General features: G+C 47.1%; 9 protein-coding genes and 1 non-coding gene across 10 annotated transcripts; 6 read left to right on the top strand and 4 right to left on the bottom strand.

Annotated features, from left to right (window-relative positions):
• Positions 1-24: 24 nt before the first annotated feature.
• MIM1 (Mim1p) lies at positions 25-684 on the bottom strand (the record flags this gene model as incomplete). Its single annotated transcript, XM_037284799.1, has 1 exon — positions 25-684. One exon carries the CDS (start codon positions 682-684, stop codon positions 25-27), a length of 660 nt encoding a protein of 219 aa, XP_037140695.1.
• A 706-nt stretch (positions 685-1,390) lies between these two features.
• Positions 1,391-3,502, top strand: HG536_0F03450 (uncharacterized protein; the record flags this gene model as incomplete). Its single annotated transcript, XM_037284798.1, has 1 exon — positions 1,391-3,502. One exon carries the CDS (start codon positions 1,391-1,393, stop codon positions 3,500-3,502), a length of 2,112 nt encoding a protein of 703 aa, XP_037140694.1.
• Positions 3,503-3,583: 81 nt separating this feature from the next.
• Positions 3,584-4,084, bottom strand: MET28 (Met28p; the record flags this gene model as incomplete). The annotated part of the gene is made up of 1 exon (XM_037284797.1): positions 3,584-4,084. The coding sequence occupies one exon, from the start codon at positions 4,082-4,084 to the stop codon at positions 3,584-3,586; it is 501 nt and encodes a 166-aa protein (XP_037140693.1).
• A 620-nt stretch (positions 4,085-4,704) lies between these two features.
• On the top strand, positions 4,705-4,777 carry HG536_0Ftrna5T. The gene has a single exon. It is a non-coding gene; the product is annotated as a tRNA-Thr (tRNA).
• Positions 4,778-4,923: 146 nt separating this feature from the next.
• On the top strand, positions 4,924-6,882 carry HG536_0F03430 (alpha-mannosyltransferase; the record flags this gene model as incomplete). Its single annotated transcript, XM_037284796.1, has 1 exon — positions 4,924-6,882. The coding sequence occupies one exon, from the start codon at positions 4,924-4,926 to the stop codon at positions 6,880-6,882; it is 1,959 nt and encodes a 652-aa protein (XP_037140692.1).
• A 33-nt stretch (positions 6,883-6,915) lies between these two features.
• On the bottom strand, positions 6,916-10,983 carry PDR11 (ATP-binding cassette multidrug transporter PDR11; the record flags this gene model as incomplete). Its single annotated transcript, XM_037284795.1, has 1 exon — positions 6,916-10,983. The coding sequence occupies one exon, from the start codon at positions 10,981-10,983 to the stop codon at positions 6,916-6,918; it is 4,068 nt and encodes a 1,355-aa protein (XP_037140691.1).
• Positions 10,984-11,481: 498 nt separating this feature from the next.
• On the top strand, positions 11,482-12,150 carry TIR3 (Tir3p; the record flags this gene model as incomplete). The annotated part of the gene is made up of 1 exon (XM_037284794.1): positions 11,482-12,150. The coding sequence occupies one exon, from the start codon at positions 11,482-11,484 to the stop codon at positions 12,148-12,150; it is 669 nt and encodes a 222-aa protein (XP_037140690.1).
• A 569-nt stretch (positions 12,151-12,719) lies between these two features.
• On the top strand, positions 12,720-13,394 carry TIR1 (GPI-anchored mannoprotein; the record flags this gene model as incomplete). Its single annotated transcript, XM_037284793.1, has 1 exon — positions 12,720-13,394. One exon carries the CDS (start codon positions 12,720-12,722, stop codon positions 13,392-13,394), a length of 675 nt encoding a protein of 224 aa, XP_037140689.1.
• Positions 13,395-13,564: 170 nt separating this feature from the next.
• Positions 13,565-14,269, bottom strand: HG536_0F03390 (bifunctional 4-hydroxy-4-methyl-2-oxoglutarate aldolase/oxaloacetate decarboxylase; the record flags this gene model as incomplete). Its single annotated transcript, XM_037284792.1, has 1 exon — positions 13,565-14,269. One exon carries the CDS (start codon positions 14,267-14,269, stop codon positions 13,565-13,567), a length of 705 nt encoding a protein of 234 aa, XP_037140688.1.
• Positions 14,270-14,413: 144 nt separating this feature from the next.
• Positions 14,414-14,893, top strand: IST3 (U2 snRNP complex subunit IST3; the record flags this gene model as incomplete). The annotated part of the gene is made up of 1 exon (XM_037284791.1): positions 14,414-14,893. The coding sequence occupies one exon, from the start codon at positions 14,414-14,416 to the stop codon at positions 14,891-14,893; it is 480 nt and encodes a 159-aa protein (XP_037140687.1).
• Positions 14,894-14,959: the final 66 nt, after the last annotated feature.

Raw genomic sequence — 14,959 nt, 5'->3', positions numbered from 1 at the left:
CGCTTACTACATACGCTACGTACGCTATAAGAACGTCTTCTCCCGAGCCGCCTGCACCCGCCGCGGCGGGTACACGCGGTACCCGCGGTTCCTGACCCGGTCAAACAGGTTGTTCCTCCACGCCAGCTCGTGCGCCAGCAGCTCGCCGAACCCGAGCATCAGGCCGTTCACAAAGGGCAGCACCAGGTTCACGGCGCACGATCCGGCAAACCGCACCAGCGACCGCAACCCGGCCCGCTCCTGGCGCTCCGCGCACTCGTCGTCCCCTATATCCACAACAGCGGGGTCGTCCATCGGTGCAGTGTGGTGTTGCTGCTGCTGCGGGACACCGTACCGGTGGCGAGCAAGCTTTAAGTGTGCGCTGGCCGCGGCCCGTACGCGGTGCGCGGCGCCCGCGCCGCCAACTGATATAAAAGGCCCGCCGCTGCGTTTTGCCACCGAGCCCAGCAGCGGCCAGCGACCCAACCAGGCGAGATGAGCGGCTACGACAGAGCACTGAGTATTTTCTCGCCCGACGGTCACATCTTCCAGGTGGAGTATGCCGCGGAGGCGGTCAAGAGGGGTACCTGCGCGGTGGGGATCAAAGGCCAGCGGTGTGTGGTGCTGGGATGCGAGCGGAGATCGACGCTCAAGCTGCAGGACCCGCGGATCACGCCGTCGAAGATCTCGCAGATCGACTCGCATGTGGTGCTGTCGTTCTCGGGGCTTAACGCCGACTCGCGGATCCTGATCGAGAAGGCGCGTGTCGAGGCCCAGAGCCACCGGCTCACTCTGGAGGACCCCGTCACGGTGGAGTATCTGACGCGGTACGTGGCCGGGGTGCAGCAGCGGTACACGCAGTCCGGCGGCGTGAGACCGTTCGGGGTGGCGACGCTGGTCGCCGGGTTCGATCCGCGGGACGAGACGCCGAGATTGTACCAGACGGAGCCCAGCGGGATCTACTCCGCGTGGGCGGCACAGACGATCGGCCGCAACTCGAAGACCGTGAGGGAGTTTCTCGAGAAGAACTACGACCGCAGCGAGCCGCCTGCGGCGGTCGAGGACTGCGTCAAGCTGACCGTGCGGGCGCTGCTGGAGGTGGTGCAGACGGGAGCCAAGAACATCGAGATCACGGTGGTGGAGCCCGGCGCCAAGATCTCTGCGCTCTCTGCGGAGGAGATCGGCAGGTACGTGGAGGAGATCGAGCGCGAGAAGCAGCAGCAGCAGGAGGAACACAGCAAGAAGAGGAGGCCCTCGGGCGCTTAAGTAGGTTTAATCAGTTATACAGATTGGCAGTAAGAAAGGCGGTTACCCGCTCCAGTTGGGCGCGATGGCAGATCGGCTCGAGGATTAAAAAAGTGCGGGAGCTGAGGAAGCAAGATGGAGAGATCTGGGCGAAACGCAGCACGGTATGATGTTGGAGGCTCGATCTGCGGGCGCCGGTGACGTGGCAGGTGTGGCAGTGATGCAGCTGCAGGATATCAAGGAGGAGGAGGACGTGGAGCTGACGCGATTGGACAGTGATGGCAGCAGCGAGCCGCGGCAGTCTGGCAGCGGTACGCTCGTGGCAGAGGAGAAGCAGCAGTATGTGGAGAAGGAGGTGGCGGTGGTGGAGAGCGGCGGCGGGAGCAGAGACGATTTGTCTCTGTTGCCACCGCTTCCGAATACGATCGAGCGTGTGGTGGAGCGGGAGGACGCGGAGGAGCAGACAAACAGTTCTGTGGCAGCAGAGCCGCAGGCGACGGTGGTGCCCGATGCGGCGAGCCAGTTCGATCTGTCCAAGGCGCTTGAGATCCCGGTGTCGTTCAGCGCCGCGAACAACGAGACGAGCACGATCAACAATACGGGTAGTCATAGCGACTCGTCGCTGTCGTTGACGCCGCTGATCACGAGCCCCAAGCTGTCGCTCAAGAAGAAGTTCTCTACGGTGACGCCGGAGGGATCGCCTAGCGACGGCTGCGAGACAAGAGCGCACGGCAGCGTGCGGAATAGGAGCAATTCGAACGTGGCGGCTTTCCAGCACATTTTACCCACGCTGAATATGGCCATAGAGGCCGGCGCGTACCAGCAGCCGCAAGCCGCGGACAAAAAGCTGATTAGGAAGTTCAGTTTCGGCGATAGTAGCAGTCTTTGCACTTCTAGCAACTCGTTGTCCGAGACTGAGATGCTGTATAGGGCGCCGCCGCCGATGTTGGGCGGCCAGAGGTCCAGGTCGGGCTCCAATCCGCTCAACAATGCGCCGCTGGAGGGTATGAACACGCCGAATTCTTCGATTCTGGAGGCCGATTCGAGTCCCAGGAAGGTACCGTTGTTGAGAAGGGCGTCTAGTGCTATCCTGCGTAAGACTTCGCTCCGAAGTAGCGCCGGCAAGGAGGTCTCGCGTAGCTCAAGCGCGTCGGCTACTCCGATTCTTCATAACGGGCCCGTTTTCGACTGCGGGATGCCCGTGAAGACGCCTTGCAGGAACGCAACGAGCTCGCGGTCGCTGCTCGAAGGCGGGTCTTCGATAATGAACAACTTGGAGTCCGATGATGAGCTCCTGTATGTTACGCCACTCAACGGGACGCCCGAGGGGCCTTTCAGAAATCCATCGATACGATCAAGGGTAAGGAGAGGGTTCTCCAGGATAATAAGCAGCAGCGGCTCAGTAAGGAGGGTGGCCTCTTCGGCAAGCAACTTGAGGGACGTTCCACAGGGGCATGAACCCGAGCAAATAGATTCCAGTCGAATCGCGCCGCTGTCGACCTCCGCAAACAACACTACTCATGCAAAGTTTGAACTGGGCCGCAATTCGTTTGGCTCGTCAAAAAATTCGTCCCCCATAGAGGCACGAAGAAGCGTGAGTAACCCGTTGGTAACGCCTATATCTACTTCCACGGCGATGACACCGACAACGTCAAAGACACAACAGCAGGGTGAAATAACAGATCAGTGGAGCCACGGTGTGGCCAGGCCTGGTAGTATGGACTATTTCGATCAATCGAACGGGGCAAGAGGTTATGAGAATCCAGAATCGGGTTCGCTGGCGGCAGCAGGTGCGATAACAGAAACGACGGAGGAGAAAAGGATAAACCAAAAGGATAAGGATCAAGACGTTGGAGAAGCAATAGAAAATGACATAACGGTAGATTTGGATAAACTTACGCAATCGATACCGGTCATCACCGTCACAGATAAGTTAAATTCAAACGATTACACGGCGGTTCAATTGCAATCAAATATAATACTTGATGAAGTCTACAAGGGCAAGAACTATAAAAATGATAAACGATATATTGGTGGTACGCGTGATAAGCATGACGAATCGAAAAAACCTGAGATGATGACTCTAAGTGAATACACGGGCATACTCATGAGACAGCAGCAAATTGAGGATGAAAGGCTGGCCGTCGTGGAGAAAAATTTCAGAGATTCCGGTTGGTGTTCCAATGACGACTTGATGAATTTAAAACAAAAGAGAGTTATGATTAGCAAGAAATGGGCGGAAAGAATCTCGTTTTACCAAAACAAATTGGATTCTTGATCTTCGCCAGACCAGAGCTACAGAGTATTCGCTAATAAAAGAAAAATATTTTGTAATGCTTAATAATCTAGGGCGGGAAAATTACCCATCTTGGGTGCATTGATTTCGTCTCCTGATACTCTCCAGGAGTTCTTCTGATTTTCTGTCATTTACTTTCTCCAGCTGTCGTTTCCAGTAGCGGTTTTCGTCCAGCAAAACGTCGACTCTCTTATTGAGGTTCTGGATCCGAATATTCAGCTCCTTCAATTCCGACTGCCTCTCTTGCTCTCTTTGCTTCTTACGAATTCGGAATCTAGCGGACGCCTCAGTACTTTTCTTCCTCTTAATGACATCAATTTCGTCTTCCTTTATGTCGCTCTTTGTAACCTTGGCATTGAAATTCAAATTTTTTATTCGAGAAATGTCCCCTCTATTGATAGCACCGATGATTTCCTTCCCGTTACTACTGCTAACCAGTAACAGTGATAACAGCCTCGTGCCCAGCTCAGAATTTTTAGATATCTGGCTCTGTAATTCCTGTGATAGATTGACTATAGTCTCGCTCTCTTCCTTTAGAACATCGTCACCACCGATCTCTGACATAGCTATACCGTAACTCTACTATACAATGGCGGCGACTGTAAAAGGAACAATTTAATCAGACATCAACCCGCTTTCGGGTATTGGCAGATCCAGGCACCAAAAGCAGTGTAGCCAAAAAAATCTTCCGATTAGCCATTCGGGCTCGTTCGACTTTTATTATAGCAAGGTGTGTCAGCCTTGCTGAACGAATTTTATGTTGGCTGACAAGATCAATCTCAACTATTCTAGCTATTTCCTCCTGCCAGCTTGCAGTTTTCTGTCATCATGTCGTTTAACTGTGGTGGTGGTGGCTGGCACGGGATCAATCACGTGGAGCGCTCGTTGATACTCGAGGCGGTAAGCATTGCCTTCAAAGAGACCTCGTTAAACTGAGAGCTTACGACGTTAGTGGTTAACGTTTAGCCTGAATTATCAAATAGCGACGACGTATGTTCTCTGGTCTGACACAACTATGTGTTCAGCTTGGCTCTCATCTTAATAAAAAAAAGCACAAAGGACACGAAATGCCTCTATTGCTTCGACAACAAGATAAAGTAGAGATTCTTCGAGCTGCTTTATTGTGTATAATATCATTATTCACAGGATCTATAATATAATCCAGCTCTCAAAAAGCAACAATAGCTTCTATGGCCAAGTTGGTAAGGCGCCACACTAGTAATGTGGAGATCATCAGTTCGACTCTGGTTGGAAGCATTTATTTTTCCACAAGCCATTTCCGCTACATTTGATAGAAAGAGATCATCTCTTCTTTACCAATCAGGGATTCTTCTTTGGCTAGCATGGCTCAGACTCTCCAGTCATAGTCGTAGACAGTTGATTTCGGTTTTTGGCTTTTTACCATGGCTATGAGGTTCCGCCAGGTAATTGGTAGCCTGAAGCATGGAAGAGGGTCTCTGATCAGAAGAATCTCCCTTATTGGAAGCTGCATTCTGCTAATATACCTCGTCATAACAAGCAGTACGCAAGCCGCTTCAATCGCAGTATCTTCCAAGGGTAGGAGCTCACAAATAAGTACTGCAGGATCAGTCGGAAGAGACGCCAAAGATTCATCTCCCTTCCGTTGGATCGAAAACCGTCGAAGAAAAGCACTTAGGAAGGCGGCTACAGCCGAAGGTTTACTCGCCAGCTTCTGGCGATTTTTCTCAGTGAATGCGAATGGAATAGAGGATAGCGAACAGCAGTTGTTGGTTAATTGGGAAAACGCCCCACTTGCTGACAAGTGCAGGTACATGATCGATGCCACATATACGATGGACAAGGGCTGGTCAAACCATATGATCGTTGATTTTTATGCCAACGAAGAAGTAGACGACTTGCTAGCTTCCTTGTTAGGCGAAAGGTTACGGTTGTTCGACTACTGTTTTATCGCCGGAGGGCTCTCTATGCGGAAAGTATTCGAAATAGAAAGCTTGATCGACCCAGATAATAAGAGCAACAGTTCTCCCGAAGATTTCGTCAAGCGAGTTTTCCCATTTCTCAGGCAAGCAGGCGATCAGACCAGTGATCCGATGTGGCCGGAGGTCATAGACTTGACAAGCGGTGAAAAGGAGCCCGTTCCTGAATTGCCTGATGAATTTAGCAGGGACTTCTGGCTTAATTGGCAAACTATTGCTAAAGATAAAGGAATAGTTGTCACTCTAAATGAGGCAAGCAAGAATCTTTTCTACAAGCAATTGAAGGTCTTGGAGCACAATGGCAACCGTCTGCCTATTCAAATTATCACCTCTGGAAATGAGTTTTCTGCTGATTTCAGAAAAGAATTGCAGGAGACAGTCGAGATTTCAAGTCAGCAGGTTTACCTAATCAACTGCTCGCCACTTCTGGATGCGTCTTTCGCGAAGAAGAATATTGTGAATGTCATAAATAAATGGCTCGCCGTAATTTTCAACACTTTCGAGGAAGCTGTTCTGCTGGATGTTGACGCCGTTCCTTTCGTTCCAATTGAACGTTTCTTACAGGATAAAAGCTACAAAGAAAGCGGGATTCTAATGTACAAAGATCGTTTCATGCCCGAGGAACGCACATTTCAATATTGCGTCGATATGTTAAAGGATGTGGAACCCTCGTGGCAAGAGAAGAACTTGATCAAGAGCAAGATTAAATACCGCTCGGACTTCACAGATTTTGATGAATCTGAAGAAGCTGCTGTTTTTCAGAGATTTTCTCACGACCTTCTGCTGCATCACGTCGATAGTGGACTCGTGGTGATCAACAAGGTGAGAAATCTCAATGGCCTACTGTTTTCATTCATGCTAAATCTTGACGCGAAGATGAAAAGATGCGTTTATGGGGATAAAGAGATGTTTTGGCTCGGACAGTTATATGCCGGTCAGAACTATAGTATCTATCCGGTCGATGGGGCTATTATCGGACCAGTGAGAGAATCAGTTGAAAAAGATAGTGCCATCTATCAAATTTGTGCCTCGCAAATTGCACACTCTGATGAGTCGCAAGATTTACTGTGGACAAACGGTGGTTTGAAAACCTGTAAGCGGAATCATGGTGCGGAACTGGATTTTGAGAATGATCCCAAATATTTCAAAGAGAGATACGGGGATCTCGCTACGTTGCAAAATATCTATAACGCTCCCCTGAACCTCGAAGGAATGATCATCCCGAAAACTCAGGAACGGTGGATCCAATTGGAGGAATGCTCGGGTTATATATACTGTGCTACTGCGATGGAAGAGAAGCCAGTCTCAAATTCTCAGCAATCAGTCTCCGGTCATATTTCCATATTTGATGAACCCACCTTAAAAAAGTACAACTCAGTTCTGTCAATATGGAACGAATCCTGAAACAGGCAACCAGCATGGATCACTACTCTTTATTCATAGGACTCCGGGAACTTTTCGTCCAAGTATTCTTCGTGGTAATTTTGACACTGCATGCCAAACAATCTTGACATGTACCAGATAAAATCCGACGAACATTGCTGCAACGTTGAATGAGATGAAGGCACATTGCACGCCGAAATTCCGCCACCTATTATCGAAGCTCATGTGCTGTTGCCGCAGAAAATCGTCGCCAACTTTATAAGGGCAATATGCGCATACGGTGCGCGAAGAAGGATTTTTAATCGCACCACCATATTCTTCGACAAAGGCTTTCAGAAACTCTCCGCAAGTTTGTCCATCTGATGGCGATGTAGGGACTAATTCATCAGTGTCGCAAATAACAGGCCTATCATGCAGTAGCAAACTGACAAAAGTATCAACAAAGTATGTGTAGGGAGAAACCCTATACATGAATTTCCAAAATCCTGGAAAAAGGTCGTATGGCTGCATGACACCACAGAAGGAGGCAGTGAAACTATAAAGGAATGCCACAAAGACTGCAGCCGTCTGCGCATTTGGCGCAGAATAGATCAGCCACAGCCCAAATGAGAGGTAGTAAACTGAAAACAGGATGTAATTGAAGTAAAAGACGCCAGCGATTTGAGGCGAGGAGTCGTATCCGCAACAGAAATAGCAGCATAGAAAAAAAACGGTGGAACTAGCGATAGCCAATGGTATCTCTACCAGCAGCTGAGCCAACAGAAGAATACTCCAATGATAAGTGTTTGAGCTTGCTTCCCTCTCAAGATACACCTCTTTGGATTCCAAAGCCTTATCCTGTACCTGATTTATGAGTGGAGAGGAAACACAAAGGGACATGAAGCACAAGAAGATAGCATTTCGTAACCCATCAATGTTATGCTTCGTTTTCCAGAATGAAAAGCCAATGAACAGTCCAGCTCCACCGTTCAAAAGGAACTTGGAAACCACATAGCTTTTATCACGCCTAATACACAAGTATTGTCTTTTAGTGATCACAAGCAACTGTTTCAAAAAGGGCTTGTTTGTATGAGAAGTTTTGGAAAGGTCCAGTGCCGATAAATTGGCCTTCACTTCGAGATCCTGGGCTATCTTCAGCACGCGTTGATTTTCATTCGAGTCCATCCAAACAGTTGACCAATCGTAATTGGCCGTCATTATTCCTGAAGCATCGTGTAAGTCATCCAGTTGTCGCCTGGAGTTCCCTACTGCATCAATTATGAACTCAGCTGGGTTTTGCTCTGGACGATACTTAAGATGACGATCCTTCGTTGTGAAATAGTTACAGACGCGATCTGCAGGACCAAAATAAGCGCACTTACCTTCTCCTTGGAGTAAATAAATGGAATCGAAATGCTCGAAAACACTTTTGCTTGGCTGGTGAATAGTGCATAGGATGGCGTGGCCCCGTAAAGAGAGCTCCTTCAGAAACTTGACAATCGTCAGGGCAGCATGAGGGTCAAGACCCGAGGTTGGTTCATCTAGAAGCAACAATGTCGATGGCTTTGTTACTAATTCAACCCCAATAGAAAGAAGCTTTCGTTCGGTTGGCGAGAGATCCACGACGAGTTTATTGAATGATAAATCGAGCATCGCGGCAACTGTATGAATATATTCCATATCACTATCACCTCTCAGTGTGCTGGAAACTTCCAGTGTCTCTCGCACTGTAAGTCCCTGTAAGAGAACATCCTGCTGCTGAACAAAACCTATGCTTCTTCTGAACGCACCAATATCACTAATGATCTTCCCATCAACCAGAATTTGGCCTTCAAGCTTACCGCCTTTAGTTCTTTGAGAGAGAATATTCAGTAGGGTGGTTTTGCCTGCTCCTGACTCTCCCATCAGCGCAGTTAACCCGCTGCTTACATATCCCGAAGTGTTGTTGATTATAATTTTGTCTCCAATTGAGAATCTAACATCTTTCCAGGTTACAACATGAACTGCCGGCGCATTTTCGCTGAAATTGCCATGAGCGGTTGGCTGGTATTTCTTCACACCGCCCAGGTAAGTGATTGAATCAGTAGACTCCGAAGATGTTGATGATTCCAAAGAAGGCATAGTCATAGAGTCGGCATTGCGGATAGGGCGTTTTTCCTCCAAGTTATCTTTTTTTATGTTTCTAAAATTCAGAAGTCTTCTTAAGACCCCAGCATGTCTCCTTGTGAATAGTGGTTTAATATACTCTGCCGCCACAAGCGAAATCACCAAATAAAAGAATAAGAAACCAAGGATAATCCCAAAATTTCTCCAAACATGATCATAGCTATAATGAAGTCCCGAATTTAAATAATCGCGACCGCGAACAAAATCATTCCCCAAAGTTGCACCTTGCCAAGCACATGCTTTGTGCTTGAAACTCACATTGTTGTACGTTGAACCCCTGGGTACAATGGACTCCGAGCAATCAAGTTTCAAATTGAATAACTCATTACTCAAGATCGCTTCCATAGCGTACATCGCAGGATTCAAATAAGCTATCCAAACGAACCAGGGATGCATGGCACTCAAATAAATCACATAGGACGCATACATGGCAATCGCCAACAGAAGTATGCCGGCGATTGTATTGGCGATAGCGACAGTCGGAGCAATGTATGCTATGAACGAAAACAAACTGACCATCGAGAAATTGTAAACTGCTAGAAACAGCAGGAAAATGAAAAATCTCGATGCATTGTACTGAAAATGCGCCAGGAAATAGAGGATCAGAGTAAAGGTTATCACCAATACCATTTTGAAAGTGCAGTCGCAAATAATTGATGCCAGAGCTTCGATCCACCTGCTGTAAAAGTTAAGTTGCAGTTGCTTCTTGATAATGCCCTGTCTCTGAAAGTCATTGGGAAGATTAGTTAAAGCCATGAATGTGTAAAATAGGAGAGAAAAGAAAGTGAGCGATCCTCGAGAGAATGAACCAATTGTAGTCAGAGGAATATTATAGAATAGTGATCCGATAACAAGAGCCTGCACGGTGACAGAAATAAATTCTGCTATCATGGAAGATTTATCTGCTGCGATTCTTTGGAAAGCTCGCTTCGTACAGGTGCTTAATTGACCCAACATCCCAACGCCGTCCTTTTGCGCAACACATGCCGATATCGATATGATTTCGTTATCGGTACTATCGTACTTCACTTTAGATTTCCAGTACTGGTAGTTCCTGGACCTCTCCCAAGCCCTATACAGCTGCTCCTCGGATAATGTGACCTTAGGCGCCCTGCTGATATCAGAGGAATGTCTAAGGATTGATGTCAGATATTCTATGATACTATCATTAGGATTTCTAGCAATTTGCAGGGTGCTTTCAAAGTGATGCAAGCACTCCTCCATTGTCCCAAAGAAAACTTGATGGTCCTCAGAGAGCATCAAGATTTTATCAAATTTCGAAACAATCTCGTCGCTGGCTTGTGATATTCTCACTAAACTTACTGATTTACTCCTTTTCGTCATATCTCTCAAGATAGTCAAGAAATCTAGCGCGGTTGAGGAATCCAGACCCTTAGTACAATTGTCCCAAAGATACACAGAACCGTTGGCGATGAACGTCTCAATTATTGAAACTCTTCTGCGCTGACCTCCCGAGATTCCACGCACATAGTCGTTCCCTACTCGAGTGTTCCTGACATGGTACAATCCAAATTCCTGTAACAATTCATCTCGCAACTGGTTCTTTTGTATTTTTGGAGCATTGTATTTGCAACTAAGTGCGAAGTCGATTGTTTGCTGCACAGTGAGATGTGGAAAATGGACATCTCCCTCATTACTGTATATCACTTGAGAACTTTCCTTCAGATATCTCCAATAGTCTCCTGTTTTGAATCTCACTGATCCCTCTGGAAAATAACGCTGTCTTTGATTACTAGAAAGAGCCTCAAGCAGCAAGGAGCTTGAACTTCCTAGCACTAAAACCATTTCACTTCCCTCTGCTGTGAAAACTAAATCTCTCAGTACTCTCGAATTTCCCAGATTAGCTTCAAAATCATCATTTCCTGGCAGCTTATAATTCTCATCCAGTATAATATTGGCGCCATCAAATGTCAATGAAGTTCCAGGAACCGCCGCGAAATATGTCGATAAGGGCATTAAGCTTACACTGCCTTCACAGGACACTGCCGATGGTCTTCAAGATGGGCATTTGGAACAAAGGATAGATTTAATACGCTAATAAGACTGAATTAACATCTCTTAAACCTGTTTTTACGATGGGGTGGTCGTTTTACGAGGTAGGCTCTGCGAATGAACGAAGTAAAGTTATTACAATTATGTGATAAAATTATAAGGAATCGGCAGCGCAGTTGTAATTTTGTGAGAAGTCTGGCTCGCTTATTTTTTTCTGCATTTGGCTTACGAAGATCAAGTCCGTCGCATTAAGATACGATTAACGAGAGCGGTTGGCAAATGACAATCGTTTGCTGATCCAAACGAGCATGGCTATTTCTGGTGCCGTTTGCTACATCATTTGACGATTAGCTACAGCAAGTGTTATATGATTTGTTCTGATCCTTATTTCAGAATATAAAATCGAGAACGGCCAAATCTTCGAGAGAAGTAGGAGGCAAAAATATCAATACACGTTTGATAATGCATTTTTCCACGCTCACAGCTCTAGCGCTAATAATCGCACCTCTGGTTAGCGCTGATTCAAATGCAGACGCTGTGGAATTTCAGGCCATCTTGAGCGATGTCAACAACCATTTGAGTGACTACATCTCATTAGCCGTTAACGATCCTAGTTTTACCGTACCATCTGGCGTGTTGGATGTATACACTCAGATGACGACTTACACGGATGACGCTTACACTACGTTATTCAGCCAGCTCGACTTTAGCAGCATAAATGCCGTGATGACTGCATTACCCTGGTATTCCAGCCGGTTAGAGCCTGAGATACAATCTGCGTTCAAAGCCAACAGTATAACCGATACCTCGATTGGACCAAAAGTGACTGATTCCGCATCTTCAATGCATTCGTCATCGAACGCGGTATCAACTACCACAGCAAGCAGCGGTAAATCCAATGCGGTATCGACTGTCACAGCAAGCAGTGGTAGTTCTGCTGCTAGCGAGACTACCAGCGTCTCGTCTACTTCATCTGCAGACTCTTCCACATCTTCCGTTAGCTTGTCGTCTACTACCTCCAGTGCTCCATCATCGACTAAGACTTCTAGTCATAGCGCTGCTGCCAATCTCAACGAACTGAATACGATATTAGGAATTTTCGTCATCGGTTCGGTTGCGATGTTCTTCTGAGCTGACTCAGCACATCTCTACTCGTTTACTCACTACGTATAATAGCCTAGAACATAAGGTAAATGTGCAAAATGTACCAATTGTCTTTCACTCAGAATATCAATGACCATAGCTGATTAAAGCCAAAGGCCAAATACATCCCCAACATTCTCGCAGTTGACTCTACCACACTTAGTGTACGGGCCCAATTCAACAGAGATGCCCCTTTCCAGGACTATCATGGCTGTCGTTAAGCAGCTCAGATCCTTCCCCATGAGGAAATAATTGAAGCTTGGCACTTTCGTTTAATGCAAATAAAGCTTCGTCGTGCGAGGCAGCGTTGAACGACGAGGATATCTGAGACTAGCATCTGAGAAGTAGTAATTTTTGAGACATGGACGGTTCTAGTGAGTGGGATCTCCCAGCGGCTAGGATTTCGTACCTGGCCACAAGGACATAAGCAGAATCAGATGTCACTTCCGTAAATCTATAAATACGCCAGCTACTAGTCTCTTGGTTCCACTGCGTTCCTTCCTGATGAATCATCGACAGTTCAGTATAATACCTGAACTGGAAGAAAGCCAAACGTGATGTCCATCAATAACTTAATCCTACTAATTGCCGCTTCCATCTCCGCCGTCCGCGCTATTGACCCAACGCAATCAGCAGAACTTAATGCCATTTTGAACGATGCCAAAGGCAACTTGCCGCAATACATGAGCGTTGCCAGTCAAGTGAGTATCCCGCCTGAAATTTTTCAACTTGGGTTGGCAATTGCTACTGCCGCGGATGACTCCTACACCACACTCTACTCTCAGATCGATTTTAACCAGGTTAGTACCCTGATGACCGCCCTCCCATGGTACTCAAGCAGACTGGAGCCAGCCATTTCTTCTGCTCTGGCCACTTTGACACCAACTGCGACAGGTAGCACTTCTTCTCAACCCACTTCCCAAACAAACTCTTCTCCCGCTACCTCTCAAGCATCGTCCTCAAGTGCATCCGGAGTAACTTCCTCAAGTGCATCCGGAGTAACTTCCTCAAGTGCATCCGGAGCAACTTCCTCATCCAAGGCGTCTTCTGCTTCTTCAACCGAAGCACCATCCAATACGGTGACGTCAAGCAAATCATCAGAGGCTTCTTCCACGACTAGCACGGTATCTCAAACAAGTAGCCACCAGGTAAGTCAAACCAGCAATGCGGCACCAAAGCCTGCAATTGGCATGGGCGCAGGTGTCCTAGCTGCTGCTGCTATGCTTTTGTGATTTTTCAAAATCAGATATCTTTGACATCTATTACACTTTTATCGTCCGTAATACCGAGTTAAGTAATACATGAGTTGCAGAAACCCTGCTGCAATATTCATTTATGATCTTATTATATTCACAGATTTTTCGAAATGGCGTCCGCTAGAATTCTCGATAAGTTCTATCTCCTATAAGAATCTTTGGAGAACTTCCCTGCGCTCCTTCTGAGCCTGCTTGGCCGGGACACCGGCATTAATGTCTTGAACAACCAGTTCGTCTGCCTCTACAGAAGTTTTCATGTACTCCAGGAGGGCTGCCATATCCATATCGCCTGGAATCCGTACTACCCCATGCTCGTCACCGACAATGTAGTCAGCCGGTTTTATGATTTTGTCAGCTCCATCAATGCATAAAATTTCCAATGGTACGTTGATGGCAACGGGCTTGATTGCCATCTTCGGAGCACAAGCACCTAATCCATAACTAAAAACAGGATATTCGAGTGCTCGATGCTCCTCGATATCTCTGACGCGGCCAAAGATGACTGAGCCGACTGCACCTTGGTACTTTGCTCTCGTAGACATGAGGCCACCATAGCATGCCTGTGTTACCTTAACGTAAGGTGCATATGGAGTCTGTAACTCCTTCGAAAGCGCAATTACAAGGAAACAGCCCTTCGAGATTGCATCAATATAGTTCACCGCCGGTCTTGGATCATCGACGGGCGCAAATAGTACTGTATAAGCTCTTCCAACCACTGATACCTTCGATCTTTGAGAATACTGTGTCAAGTTAGGGAAGTATCCTCCGTCCACTATTGAATGAAGATTGAGCAGACCATCGGCCACATCACAAGTCGAAAACTTGGCTAATTCCTCCCCAGAGTCCTGCATAGCCTCAGACGTTGCCTAAAGAGCCGATTGTTTTTGTAGGAGTCTTGAATGGTTGCAGCGAGGGCAATCATATCCAAAAGTTTCCATCATATATGGAGAAGGAATGGCTACAAGAACCTACTTTAGACAATCCACACATGGTTCATGAATCAGATAAGGGCAATTCAGAAAATCAACGAGGCCGAATTGAATAATGGCATTTTGTCATCCCATTTATCCTGGCACGATGAGTACAAGCGTCAGGCATACATATTTATTGGAGGACTGAATACAGAGCTGATAGAAGGCGATATCTTGACAGTGTTTGCGCAATATGGGGTACCGGTTGATGTTTGTTTAGTCAGAGACCGAGAGACTGGTGACTCAAAAGGGTTTGCTTATCTTAAGTACGAGGACCAGCGGTCTACGGTACTAGCCATCGATAATTTGAACGGCATAAAACTTGCAGGAAGAGTTATCAAGGTTGACCATGCATGGTATACCCCAAGAGACGATCTGTCGCAATATCGAGAAGCTGTTAAAAAAGAGCTGGATAAGGACAAGGTGATTGTGCCAGAGGATCGCCATGTAAAGGCTACACAAGAGATGACGAACGAACTTGAGGACCCGATGCAGAACGTGTGAATCAGAACCAGGTGCATTTGCCTCAGAGGAGGTTTCTCGGCGATGCAGAGCGAGCAGTTTTGTATT

Source organism: Torulaspora globosa, chromosome 6 (assembly GCF_014133895.1).
Source record: "Torulaspora globosa chromosome 6, complete sequence".
Taxonomy (NCBI): Eukaryota; Fungi; Ascomycota; class Saccharomycetes; order Saccharomycetales; family Saccharomycetaceae; genus Torulaspora; species Torulaspora globosa.
This window is presented reverse-complemented; position numbering and strand designations above follow the sequence as displayed.